At 43.0% G+C, this 14,609-nt stretch overlaps 1 protein-coding gene across 1 annotated transcript in view; it reads left to right on the top strand.

Annotated features, from left to right (window-relative positions):
- Positions 1-14,329, top strand: part of KIF5C (kinesin family member 5C) — an 86,174-nt gene extending 71,845 nt beyond the window's left edge. Inside the window, exons 23-26 of the mRNA XM_009560074.2 lie at positions 1,218-1,322; positions 3,382-3,598; positions 4,566-4,679; positions 10,586-14,329. Of these exons, the coding sequence (XP_009558369.1) occupies positions 1,218-1,322; positions 3,382-3,598; positions 4,566-4,672 (429 nt within the window). The 3' untranslated portion in view covers positions 4,673-4,679; positions 10,586-14,329. The remainder of the gene's footprint in view (positions 1-1,217; positions 1,323-3,381; positions 3,599-4,565; positions 4,680-10,585) is intronic.
- The last annotated feature ends 280 nt before the right edge of the window (positions 14,330-14,609 follow it).

Here is a 14,609-nt window from a genome sequence, read left to right as displayed (position 1 = left end):
TTTGGATGCAGCCCAGGACACGGTTGGTTTCTGGGCTGTGAGTGCACATTCCCGGCTCACGTTGAGCTTCTTATCGACCAACACCCCAAGCCCTTCACCGCAGGGCTGCTCTCAATCACATCATCCTCCATCCTGTATTGGAACAGCAGATTGCCCCAACCCAGGTGTAGGACTTTGCCCTTGGCCTTGTTGAACCTCCTGAGGTTCTCCCAGCCCCACTTCTCCAGCCTGTCCAGGTCCCTCTGGATGCCATCCCATCCTTTTGGTGTGACAAATGCTCCGCTCAGCCTGGTGTCATCTGCAAACTTGTTGAGCGTGCCCTCGATCTCACTGTCTATATCATTGATGAAGATATTAAACAGCAAAATGAAATAAACCAATCCAGTTCAGTTACAAAATTCTCAGAGATGATATTAATGAGTACCAGAAATTATTTGGTGTAACTTGCACTGATCCATGCTACACTGATTGCTGCAGCCCTTTCTTTCTGTGAGCTTGTGGCTAGTCAGCTTTTTCCTGGCAAAACTATTGTTTGGCAAAAATAATGTATTTTTAACTCTTGAAGAAGAGTCAGAGCTGCATAAATAGTCAGAGGCTTTGGAATGCTTTTCAGTCCTTTAGAGTAATTTTGGGAAGAGTTTTTATACTTTTTTCTTTAGGGTTGAAACCTCATATTGCATAAAGATGTCTCCCAGGTGTGGAAAAAAGAGGGGAAAAGGGGTTTTCCCCCACTAAAATATATTATTTTTTCTATTCAGGATCCCCCTATTCAGTCAGAATAAAGGCATACCTCCTTTTATTGTGCTTTACTGCACTTCACAGATACTGTGCTCTTTTCTGGCACTACTTTATAGCAATAAAGTATTTTTTAACTCAGGTACATTGATTTTTTTTAGGCATAGTGCTATTGCACACTTAATAGACTTCAGTGTAACTTTTATATGAACTGGAAAAACAAAAAAAAAATCCGTGTGACTTGCTTTATTGCAATATTCACTTTGTGGTGCTCTGAAACCGAACCCCCAGTTTCTCCAATGTATGTTTTGTGTAGTGAGAAACATAGCTTTTAAAAATCAAATGAACAGGTAAAATAAATTCTCTTTAATTTGGGTCTCTGGAAGACTTTTCTGCCTTTGGGAAGCTCAAATTCACAAAAGACCTGAGCTTCCTCTTGAGTTTCTGCTGGGCTTTGCTGACTGCTGCGTCTCCCTGTGCAGAGCGTTGAACTTGACAGCGACGACGGGGGTGGAAGCGCCGCGCAGAAGCAGAAAATTTCCTTTCTTGAGAACAACCTGGAACAGCTTACAAAGGTTCACAAACAGGTAGGGGCTCCGCTTGCCTGCTGGTGCCTAGTGACTATTAAAGTCTTTTGTCTGTTTTTCATTGATTAATAGCAATTGCTTCTGAAAATTCAGCTTTTAGAAAAACTTTCTGTGTGTCACTGTTCTCTAGCATCACAAATTACATTTTTTTTTTAAGAATGATACACTTTTTTATGTTTAAAAAGAAAATAGTTGAAGGTTTTCTCAACTATGACTCCAGCAGTTTTGGCAAGAGTAGTTGTCACTGTATGGGTGTAATGCATAAAACTCAGAGTGAATTGTTTGTTACTACTTTGTGTACTCATTGCTGGTTTCTAGACAGATTGTGTATCTCCAGATTTGACTCCTGGTCTAAAGCTTCTTAAGGCACCCTTGGAGGTGACTTAAAGTGGTGTCAACAAGCAGAGTAAGCAAGCAAAGGAAGGTTTTCTGGGCAGGTTAAGGGCTGGTACCTCTCCAGGATGCTAAATTTGGCCATTTCTGGGCACGTCCATCTCCGTCTCCTCCCTCTTTTGTGGAGTTCCCATTTCCTTTGCAATTCTGCTGCTCAGAGAGACAAGGGCGATAGAAAGCCCTTCACTCTAGGTACTTGCCTTGCAAGTGGAGGTGGGGAGGATGTGTGGTAGGGAATCATTTTGGGTATATGTCAAGGAAAGAGCCTTATCTTTTGCTTACTGGAAGTGTGGATTTATCATGGGGGGGTGTGTGTGTATCTAGGCAGCCCCTAGTTAGGTAAAACTGGATCATTTCTGCCTGTAATTCTGTGTTTTACCCTGATGTCAGATGTCCTTATGTCTGAACTGTCCCCCACTATTCAGGTGCAGAGCGCAGAATAGTAAAGATCCTTTTGATTTCAGTTTTGAATAGCGACATAGTATTCTCCCGTGCCGTTTTCTACACCCCTTATTAGTGAGACACAGCGCTCTCTGAGATTTGCTTTATTTATTCCTGTGGAAGTGCCTAAAAAGCAAGTGGTGCTGGACTGTGACAAGCGTCCGCTAAGGTTGAGCATTTTGAGATTCCCAGGGAACAGATGGTATAAAGACCTAGTTTCTAAATGAGGAAATCGGGACATGTTAGGAATGTTTTTCCTTTTACTGTTTTGCCTTTTTTTCCCCTCAATTCACACATCTGCTGGGTTTTCAGATATGGATTTTTATAGCTCTCATTAGCATGTGTTTACTCAAAAGCAGCTAGGAGTCCACGTCTCAGAAGAAACTTAGGGGGGGAAATTACACTGGCCTTGACCGGAACGTGGTATCATCCTGCTCTTATTTCATATCTCTTTGTTAGAACAAGGGTTCAGCACATGCAGAAAAACCACTTTGTGGCACTTTTTTTTTTTAGCTTTGTGTTCTTTTGGCACTAAGCCTGGACTGGCAGGTGTAAAGCATTCTGATTGTCAAACAACGTGTGAATGTTAGTATGTGCTGTTGCTTTCCCGTATGATTAATGTGGTAGTTAAACCACTTTGTTCCCTTCATTCCAGAAAAGGAAGAATTTGGAAAAGTTTTCTGTTGAATTCTAGCAGTAATGTGATCTGTTCAGTAGAAATTGTACTGGATTTTCTATCTGTTTGCTTTGGGTTTTTATTTATCAACAAATCAATTCTCTCTCTTGTTGTTCCATGTAAAGCCAGATGTTATTCTGATAATTTATAGACCTTGCTCAGGTTCATATTTAATTGAGGAAGTGTGTGAATTCAAAGTTGTGTATATTATCACACTTATACCTACAGGCTTTAGAGTGATTTCTAGGCATTGAAGTTTCTAGTTCCTCTGCATGCTTGAGGAGGGAACAAGTAGGTAAGCATGCCATAACACTGGAGATGATGAATTTTTTATGATACCCAGTGTTGTCTGTAAGCTTTACTGTTCTGAAATAACGAGGTGATTTGAGTATTTGCGAAATGCTATTTCTATGTTCTGAAGAAGTGCAGATTCCGCTGCAGTTGCTCTTAAGTCTGGAAAGGGTTTGTCACCCTTGCCCTTCAGGGTGAGATTCTGTTGAATGGAATAAACTCTCTCATAGGAGATTTTTGACATTTCTTTTCTTGCAGTTGGTACGTGATAATGCAGATCTTCGTTGTGAGCTTCCTAAGCTGGAAAAACGACTTCGAGCTACGGCAGAGAGAGTTAAGGCCCTGGAGAGCGCACTGAAGGAGGCCAAGGAGAACGCCATGCGAGACCGCAAGCGGTACCAGCAGGAGGTGGATCGCATTAAGGAGGCCGTGAGAGCCAAAAACATGGCACGGAGAGCACACTCTGCTCAAATTGGTAAGGACATGGAGCTAAAGGGTTAGTGGTTGCTCACATACTTCATGGTTGGTTTGTTTGCTCGTGTTTAAATAGAGAGAGCTTTGAAAGCAGCAGTCTAGGACAAACCACATGCTCTGCTTCTCGGCTGCACAGGAATCTTCAAAGGCTTCACTTTTTAATAGAATCTGCCCCACCTAAAGTTTAAAGTGCCTCTGCTATTTAACTCAGAAAATAAATGGCATAATGGGTCTTGTGTGCCCTTCTACTGACCTGAAAACTTGTCTCTTTAAATTAATCTCTCACTTTCTTCCTCCCCCCCCCTGCCCCCGCCATGTAGTCTCCTGTTTCCAAGCTTTCTTTGCCTTTCTGGACCTTGTCCTTTCTTCTCTTTTTCCCTGATTCCTCCTTCTTGTGATTTGATTTGGGCTGTGGAGAGTCAAAAATCTTCCTATGTAGTGCTGGTGCTTGATGTGGGGCAATCTGAGTGCACGCGCGATATCGAATGGTGTTTGCGATGGGGCGGGTTTTGCATTTGTTGGAGTTGCTAAAGTAGGAGAATAATGTTTTGAATGGTGGTGCCGATATTGGTGTCTTAAAACCTGAGGGAGAATTAAGCAGCACAGAGTTTCCTGTGTGCTCTAGAAAGCCGCTGATCTCACCATCCTCTGGAATGATGTAAATAATCCATAGAGAGCACATCAGTGGGTTGTGACTTTCCTCTGGTACGCAGACAGCCCCTAATCTTTGCAGAGATGAGAGGCGTGCATGGGATGGTTAAATGGCTCTGTCACAAACAGAACAGGGATGTATTTGTAGTTGGCCAAGATACAGGAATGCTGTGTTCCGCAGAGCTAGATTACAGGCTGCTCTGCCAAGCACAGCTCCTCGTTTGGGAAAAACAGGTTTGTACTAGAGGTGAAGATGAGGTAGAAAACCTTGTGTGAATGCTAAATGTCTTGTTTGGTTTCCTGCTTTTCCTCTGCAGCCAAGCCCATCCGCCCTGGTCATTACCCAGCGTCTTCTCCAACGGCTGTCCATGCCATCCGAGGGGGAGGGATGTCAAACTCCAGCTACTATCACAACACCAAATAGACAAGAAGTAAGACCAAAGTAACTTACTCGTGTTCTTTCACTCGTCACCCAGTTCTCTTATATTTCAGTGTTTCTTTTAGAAGAGCCATGATGTATTTTTCTAGTTGAGTAGGATTTGTTTGCTGATAATTTAACTGTGAAACCCAGTAATTTAAGTGAGAAGTGCCTCGTTAGAATGCTTTGCAAGCTGCTGCTGAGAGTTTTTATTTTAATTACTTAGCACTTAAACTTTTTTAATAAACTGAAATGCTCTGGTATATCTATATGGAAATTCACACATAGAGGTGTCAAACTCATGTAGTAAAAATAGAGTTCCAGAGGTTCCTTCTGCCAATATAACTTTGTGCTTTCTATATGGAATATGTTTCCATGTTGTGATATTCCAGCCTGGCACAAGGGTAGAGCAGCTGTAATGGCAGCCGCACAGAGCACTCCCAATTTGAGTGTCGCAAGCTGGCAAACCTTAATCTTGTATCTTTTGCTTTGTGCTCCTATTCAGCTCTCTTCAGAAGAAAAGAAGTAAATATTTTACTGTAATAGCAAGGGCTTGAGGGTTTCTCCTAAGCAAAAATCTCATCCTGCAAGATGAGCAGAGTATTCCCATGGAACTGCTTCATGTCCCCTACCCTCCCGTTTGTTATTACAACCCCATGCAGCTCTCCAGGCTTGGGGAAGAGCAGCTGGAAAGCTGCCTGGCGGAGAAGGACCTGGGGGTGTTGGTTGACAGTAGCTGAACATGAGCCAGCGGTGGCCCAGATGGCCACGAAGGCCAATGGCATCCTGGCCTCCCTAAGAAACAGCGTGGCCAGCAGGACCAGGGAAGTGGGTTTGCCCCTGGACTTGGCATTGGTGAGGCCACACCTTGAATCCTGGGTTCAGTTTTGAGCCCTTCAGTACAAGAAGGACACTGAGGGGCTGGAGCGCCTCTGGAGAAGGGAACGGAGCTGGAGAAGGGGCTGGAGAACACGGGTTATGAGAGACAGCTGAGGGAGCTGGGGCTGTTTAGCCTGGAGAAGAGGAGGCTGAGGGGAGACCTCATCACTGTCTACAACTGCCTGAAAGGAGGTTGTAGGAGGATGGGTGCCCGTCTCTTCTCCCAAGTGACAGGTGATAGGATGGGAGGAAATGGCCTCAAGTTGCACCAGGGCAGGTTCAGTTTAGACATCAGAAAATGTTTCTCCACCAAAAGGACACTCAGGCACGGGCAGAGGCTGCCCAGGAAGGTGGTGGAGTCACCAACTCCGGAGGTGTTTAAAAGATGGGTGGATGAAGTGCTCAGGGATCTGGTTTAGTAGTGGACAGGTACAGTTGGACTCGCTTATCTCAAAGGTCTTTTCCAACCAAGCGGTTCTATGATTCTATTTCTTTAAATGCTCATTATTTCTGAGATATTTCACACCTGCTTTTATTTTAGATGCCAGCTTTACATTACAAGCACACTAAGAGATGGATAGTAGTGAGTGACTGTGAAAAACAGACAGTAGACTGTGAAGATGTCCATTGAAGTTTAGCTTTTTTTCTCTCCTTGAGAACTAACTGTCTTGTGACTCATTTCTGAGAGTACGTGGTTTCCTTTAGGCACTCGGCATTCCTGGCTGGTTTTTTCTCTTTCTTTTTTTTTTTTGCGACCATTTCATGTCATGCACGCATGCAAACCATCCATCACGTCGCACTCAAGCTGTTATTGTGTTGTGCGGATTGTTTCTCTTCGTTGTGTTTTCCATAAACCCTCTAGCTGCAAGCAACATATTTGTGCCGTGGATGAATCAGGGCAAGTCTTTGCTGAGTGTTTTTGTGCATTATTTCATTCTAAACTGAAATTGGCTTTTCTGTCTCACAGGCAAGATAGCCTCTGCCTTTCTATTTCATTGCATTCCCACCTCTGTGGAAGAACAAAGGGAAAAGAGTGCGATACAGAGGCACATAGAATATTTTCATTGTGTATCATAGCAGCTGCTCTGTGGGGAAAAAAAAGCTGCTACCTGCCTAAACTGGGTGGGCTTTTAATAGACCATCTGCTGTGAAATTAGACAGGCTGAGAGAGTTGGAGTTGTTCAGCCTGGAGAAGAGAAGGCTCCAAGGAGACCTCAGAGCAGCTTCCAGTGCTGAAAGGGACTCCAGGAAAGCTGGGAAGGGGCTCTGGATCAGGGAGTGCAGGGATAGGACAAGGGGTGGTGGTTTTAAACTAAAATAAGGGAGATTTGGACCGGATATAAGGAAGAAATGTTTTGCTGTTCAGGTGGGGAGGCCCTGGCCCAGGTTGCCCAGAGCAGTGGTGGCTGCCCCATCCCTGGAGGGGTTCCAGGCCAGGTTGGATGGGGCTTGAAGCCCCTGATCCAGTGGGAGGTGTCCCTGCCGGTGGCAGCCGGGTTGGAACTGGATGGGCTTTGAGGTCCCTTCCACACTAAGCCATTCCATGATTCTATGATTTTATGTTTAATCTTTTCTGGTTTAATAAAAATAGTCAAAATACATTCTTCAGTGCAAATTTTACAAAGGTTTTGAGTTTTGTGGAGAGAAGAATTTTGACAAAGCATTAAAGAACAATATTCCCCATGTGTGTGTAGCTGCCCGTCATGTCCTGGGGATGGTTGTACACTCATTTCTCTGCCAACCACAGAGCTTAGTTGTACATTGTGTGGTTTCTAAATGTAACCACACACAGTGCCGGTTTCAAAAAATGTCTGTATTAAAGTTTCTTTCAAATCATACCAGGAATTAAAAAAGTAAACACTGCAGTATGTGTTTTGCTTTAGATGTGAACAAAAACACCAAACACAAATGGTTTTGACTCTGTCTCCTGCTGCCCTACAAAGTTTAGGCCAAAACTGGCACAAAGTTATCAAAGTCACTGTGCACAATCTAGTTTTATACATTTTTCTCGAGATAATTAAAGAAAATACATTATAATATTAAGTTTTAGAAATGCAGTAAGCATAAAGGCAGTGTCTGAGCAAACGTGAATGTCCCTTGCAGCGTGCTGGTTAGTAACTGCTGGATTGAAGTAGACAATGGGAAAAATGCATCAGGTGGTAGAAATCTACGTTGAATTCATTGTCATGTTTAAAATATGTGGCTAAATCAATGTCAGTGCATACACATCAGCTCATTTTGAAGTTCTGTCCTCAAATTCATGAAAGGGACCTGCTCAGAACCCCTCTGCACCCTGTCTGGAGGGCACAGGTCCTGTTCCTTGGGTTCCTGTTCCTCAGGTTGTTCATGGAGAGGTGAGCCATGGTGGTGCCATGCTTCTGCAGCTCATGATTTCATAAGAACTTTCTCCAGATGGAGTAGAGATCATCTTTGATTCTGCTCTAATTACACCTTGGACCTCACCTGGCCCTGCACACAGGTAACAGAGCGGCATAAGCTGAGCTTGGATGTAGCTGAGGTTGGGGCTCAGGGAAAACATGAATGATAGCACTCAGCACTTGAGAGGCTTTGTTGGGAAGCACGTCAGGTGCTGCATGCGAACTTCTAGGTTTGCTGTCACCATTTTCACAACATCTTTGGCCAGGATGGAACTGCAGGTGGGAGGATGCTCTCCAGCCATCATCCAGAGGGGAGGCTACAAAGATGATCGGAGGACTGGAGCACCTTCCCTAAGAGGACAGGCTGAGAGAGTTGGGGTTGTTCAGCCTGGAGAAGAGAAGGCTCTGAGGAGATCTTATAGTAACCTTCCAGTACCTGGAAGGCCTACAGGAAAGCTGGGGAGGGGCTATTCATGAAGGCTTGTGGGGATAGGACGAGGGGGAATGCATACAAACTGGAGAGGGGCAGATTTAGACTAGACCTTAGGAAGAATTTCTTCACCATGAGAGTGGTGAAACACTGGCCCAGGTTGTGGAAGTTGTGGTTGCCCCATCCCTGGAGGTGTTCAAGGCCAGGTTGGATGGTCCTTGGGCAGCCTGATCCAGTGGGAGGTGTCCCTGCCTATGACAGGGGGGTTGGAACTGGATGATCTTTAAGGTCCCTTCCGACCCAAACTATTCTATGATTCTATGACTGACATGACGATACGCTGACAATGGCAGTGATGCTCCATCCTGGTGTGCTGAAGGGATTAAAGCAACCTGCACTGCCATCTGCATTTGTGAAATACGCTGAGCATCAGGCTCTTGTGGGCATTTCCCTTATCCTGAAGTCTCTGGTATGTTCCCAGCACCTCCCCATCCTTGAGCAGGATGAGTAACTGTTTAATCTAGCGAGACCACAGCTCATCAAGCCAATAAGATGCGTACATTAATAACCATGCTGGTTTCCTTTAAGGTGTTAATAAGGATGACAATTAGGAGCTAACTACCATTCTCATTGTTAATTTAGGGTAAATTTCAAAACACTGATGAATTGATATTTATGTATTTATTTTTATGACTTGATCTTGAATATAGACAAGGGTTTTCTTTAATAACTATGAGAAACTGCTTAATTAGGGAAAACAAATCTCTTTGTATTAGCTAATTAAACCATGTTACTGACATGGTGCTTCCTATGTGGCTGATGAGGAATGGGGGGAGAGGGGGAAAATTCAAACTCAAGAGTTTTTAAAAGTTTGTATTTCAGATGTTTTATAATCAAGCTTAAATCACTTGATAACAGGCCTTGAACTTTGCTTCTGGTGGAATTATATTAAATTATTGAGTGAGATGCCTCTATAATATGCATATACATTATATAAGATAATATAACCTGTTTTTCTAGTATATTATCAACTTTTTATGTATAAAATGTTTTCATATATTTCTGTAAGCACACATATATATGTGCCTGTGTGTGTATATATCAGGAAAGCACCTGTCAGGAGACATCATAGAATCATAGAATGGTTTGGGCTAGAAGGAACCTGCAAGACCATCCATATCAAACAGGATTGTTTTGGGCTTTTACTTTTTCATACTTTCATTTTAGAATTAATTTGCTAATTATTTTGCAATTATTTTCCTATTGGTTATGTAAGATGTGCACACATCTGCTCTTCAGCCAATCCCAGTGCTGACCAGTGGAGAGAAGCATCCCATTAAGGGAAGAGAAAGATGTCCAGTTTTGGAATCCTCAACATAGGAAGGATATAGAGTTGTTGGAATGGGTCCAGAGGAGGCTACAAAGATGATCAGAGGGCTGGAGCATCTCCCGTCTGAGGACAGGCTGAGAGAGTTGGGGTTGTTCAGTCTGGAGAAGAGAAGGCTCCAAGGAGACCTTATAGTGACCTTCCAGTACCTGTAGGGGCTCCAAGAAAGCTGGAGAGGGGCTGTTCACTCAGGTTTGTGGGGACAGGATGAGGGGCAATGGGGATAAACTGGAGAGGGGCAGATTTAGACTAAACATAAGGAAGAATTTCTTCACCATGAGAGTGGTGAGACACTGGCCCAGGGTGCCCAGAGCAGTGGGGGCTGCCCCATCCCTGGAGGGGTTCCAGGCCAGGTTGGATGGGGCTTGGAGCCCCTGAGCCAGTGGGAGGTGTCCCTGCCCATGGCAGGGGGGTTGGAACTGGATGATCTTTAAGGTCCCTTCCAACCCAAACTATTCTATGATTCTATGAAAGGAAAACAGAAGAGAGACCTCTCTCTCGATAGTGCTTAGGGGTGTGTTTAGCTAGGACAGGATGCTGTGCTACAGGTGGCAAAGAAGGAATTGCATCAGGGGAATTGTTTCATTGTGACTGTGCCAGTTTGTGTGCTGGAAACTTTAAAGGTAGATGTGACAAAACTCCTCTCCAAGACTTGGTAATCTAGACTGTCATTCATGAATTGTTAAACCCATTTGATGTGACTCATTTCTGCTGTTATGGTGGCTCTTGATTTGGTGTGTCTTGGAATTCTGTGGAGTGTAGTTATCGATTGATTGCTTTCATATCTGCTTTCTAATCTCAAACATCCACTAATTATCGTTCCCTTTCTTGCTCTCTCTTGACAGGTCAATTCCACTTAGCATGTTAAGGACTGTCATTAAGTCACTAGTTTCTTTTTGTCCCCTCTCCAACCCGATCCACTTCCTCTTCATCCTGCGCTTCCTACAGCCATCTGCAATGCACTGGTCCCAGGTATTTTGAGCTTCGTAGGATCTCCACGTGTACAGAAGTGTTCAGTGCAACTCTTCTACAGATACTTGTACAATGTATTTAACATAACCATCTAAGTAACGATAGGAAGTCTGCCACTCAGAATCTCTCACTGACTGCGTTTGACCCCTTGGCGCTGGTTAGGTTGGGGCTTCTACACTCAGACTGATGCTTTTTCGAAGTCCTCTGTTGCATCAGTAAATCCCGACTTCTGGCATCAAAAAATTAATTATTCAATGACCAAGTGCCATCAAAGGCAGGTGATTGTGCTCTGTCATGACTGATTTACTGTATAATATACATATTATTTTATATTTTTAGGGGATGAAAATGTGCTGCTATATGGTTTAATTTTACTGCTTACATTTTCAGAAGTAAATTTCCCCAAAGAACCATTTGTAATATCCTGATAAAATCTTTGGACTGTATAAAATAACCTTTATTGCAGTACCTGGTAAAGATCAAACGGGATGCAGAGAAATCTGTTAGTATAGATCTAGATTTTTGAAGTTTGGTAGTTACAGGAATATATCTGTGTGACCTATCTTAAAAATTAAGATCCGATCTGCTTGTAGCTCTTCCTACGGTGATGGGTTTTCCTGGAATGTGATGGCTAGCCACGTGTTAGTGAGCATTGATCTTGATGAAGTTTCGAAGGCTTTCAGGATGCTGTGGAAATCTGGTCTCAGAAAAGCCGACAAGCATCCCCTCCCTTCCCCCCTTCCCCATGCCTTTGGCAAGCCCCGATCTGTTCGCACTGGAATTCAGATATTGGAGTGAACAGTCCCTGCCAGAACAGATGCGACCTTAAAGAAACAAACAACAAAATCCCTTAAACCCCTGACCCTACCTTAAAATATTATAGAGAGAGTCCAAAAGGAGGCGAGAGTTATGTGCTTGAGCTCTCCTGTGCAGACCAAATTTGGGAATACGTTTGTGAGGAGGAGAAGAGCGTATTGCAAGGGGAAACGAATGTCTAAGTTACAGTACGCAAGTCGTCCCAGGGACGGTACGCTTGTGCTCACGGAGGTAAGGATGAGACCGCCTGCCTTTCTTGGATCTCTCTTTCGTGCCAGACAGAAGGTTTCCATCTTCTCAGCAAGGGGGCACTGGAATCGTTCTGGGAAGGTTCCACTGGCAGGCAGAAGTTGCTGCTCCTCCTCCCTGCCTCCCGCTTCTGTGCCACACACATCTCCTCCCTGTTCAGCTGTGCATAGCATGCGGCGTGGCCTCCGACCGAAGCGTGGGTTCTAGGAAGGTTATGGCCGAGCATAGCCATCGTGTCCTGTTTTGCAGACATTTGCTATTTAATTTGAGATTGATTTTTTTTTCTTTTCATTTCTGAACATATTTGTCAGTAGACGTAAGACTATTTAGTTACCGTAGAGCGTTTTGAAAGATTGTGAATTGACTTTAGGTGATTTTTTTTTTCTACTGAAACTACTTAGGTTGTTGCAAAGTAAGTTGGACTTAATTTAACTGGGTTTTTTTTAATGTTGCACTATTTGGGGGAGCATTTTTGCTAAAAACTATTTAATGAAGTTGCAAATTTGCATGTATTTAATTTATTTTGTATTTTTCAAAGTTTTATATTTTCTTTCTTCATGTGCATGTGCACTGCCAGAAGAATGAACTGTGAACTTGCCATATGCAATCTTTAATAAAACTGCTAATTCAGAACTACTCTGTGCTATCTTATCAGCTGTTCAGAGCTGAAATTTCTACTATGAACTAATGATCCTTTTGTTTTGGTTCTAAACCGGTTGTCTTGGAAAAGGTACCAAACTATATTACTGTCAGAGATTTTGTACTGTGGTAAAACTTCAGTTCTGTCTCTCGAACTCAAAGCTCAGTATGGAATTACAGTGTGGATGCAGCATTAGCTTAAAAATGTGTTCAGTTCCTCACAGCATCACCATTAGTTGCGTTTAGACGGCTTGCTTCAGCTTGAGTAATAAGTTAGCTTTGACATCTCTTAATTGTGCTGGTGCTGATCAGCCAGTCAGTTCACCGAGCTAAACCAATGTAAGATTCTCCAAGTTAACTTTTACATCGAGACTAGGAGGGCTTTCTGTAACTGAAACACTGAAAAGATGTCCGAGGCTAAAATTCTCAAAAAGTACAGAAAATAGTTAATTCAATTGGAAATCATTAATCCTATCAATTGAATTTACTCTGCCCAAATACAGATTCTTGGTTTGTAAGCCTATTTTAATTAGGCGACTTACGTTTGTATTGTGTATTGTATATTCAACTTTTGTACCGTTTTTAAGTCTTACACATTTTATACATGGAAATGAAACCCACACCTCTGCTCTGCAGACACCAAAACCTGTCTCGTGCTGTTTCCACTGCTCAACGCTACCTTGCTTTCTTTGCTCTTTGAATGGTGTGTTCTATTTATTCCAGGCTAATTTTAAAGTTGTGATTTGTGTAGCGCAAATTAAATTTCACATCTCTGATGTCATTGCATGGGGCAAATTTTGGTGGGAATACCATTCCCAAATGGAAAGCGTACTCCAGGTGGAACTAAAGTGCATATTGTTCTTTGCGCTAGTAATTAAAAAGTATTTCCTGCTCACTTGAGCTTCTCTTAATGATATGTTCAAATATCTTGTGTTTGTCCTTCAGTTCACATTTCATTGACTTGTTTGCTCAAAAGCAAGGAAAGTGTTAAACCTGGAAAGATCTCGGCTGGTGCATTTTTAAGTTTGTATTTTACTCAACAAGGGTGAGAGTGGATTATCCTGAATATACTGAAAACTAAGTCACGAAAAGACCTTTATTAAAATAATTTCTGCCTTATGAATAACTTTTAAATTTCATTTTATGAAGCCTAGTGGACTAAGATGCGCATTTGCCTGAAATTTTGACAAATAAGACTTGGAAATATAGGAAATAAAGAATTTTAAGCTAAGCATTGTTTCATTTGGATAAATGGGTATTAAACCCAAATGGTGATGAGGGTCCAGAAGGAAAAGGCTGATCAAATTTCTATGGAGGAGGAGGACTTTGTGTAAGCGCGAAGGAAGTGCATCTCAATTGGAAACAGAAGGAACCCAAAAACAAATTGGCAGGATAATCTTAAGCTGCCCTTGCTTTGGTTTTTGTCTTCACTGTGCCTGTCTGAACTGCCAAGTGCACTGGAGAACGTCCGCCGTGCAGGATGGAACACCACTCCGCCAGTTCCTCTCTCGCTCTCACAATCTTGTCCATTGAAACACTTTTGGTTGTGGGAGAACCACGGGGGTTGAGGCATTCTGTAGAATTATACATGTCTAGTTTGTAAAGTGTGTAACGTGTACTGCAGATGTGTATTCTCTGGGCTCTATGTATCTTTACAGTAGTGTTCAATTTAGGAAAAAATAAATTGTGGACACGTTTTGCTGGTAACAAGGGGAAATTTTTTGCCATTGCATCAAACGATGCTGAAATGTATTAAACTCTTGATAGCAGATCTGAACCCTCCTTCCCCCATCCCGTGGAGATAAGTCTTTTATCTTCCTTCTAAAATCCTATCAGAGATGGATGGATACACTGGCAGACTGCATGATGTATCATTCGAAAACCGTTACAGTGGAAAATAAAACTGAACTAAACTTTGTGGTGTGCATGTCGTGTGACACGTCTGGACAGCATCTCTGCTAGGTGGGCGCTGTGCCTGCGTCACGTCGGAGTTACCCTTCCACGGAACCGTGCTCCAGAGGGTGCCAGAGTCCACAGCTGAGGCCACCATCTGGAGTTTAGCTCTTCCTCTAAATCCATAGAAAGGAATTAGAAGGCTCAGATGCCTCGCTGGGAAGGCAACACAGGATTGGGTATTGGGTTTTGGGTTTTGAGGCATCTTTTCTAATCCCTCTCCATGGAAATCTTTCTGCT

Source organism: Cuculus canorus, chromosome 6 (genome assembly GCF_017976375.1).
Source record: "Cuculus canorus isolate bCucCan1 chromosome 6, bCucCan1.pri, whole genome shotgun sequence".
Lineage (NCBI taxonomy): Eukaryota > Metazoa > Chordata > Aves > Cuculiformes > Cuculidae > Cuculus > Cuculus canorus.
This window is presented reverse-complemented; position numbering and strand designations above follow the sequence as displayed.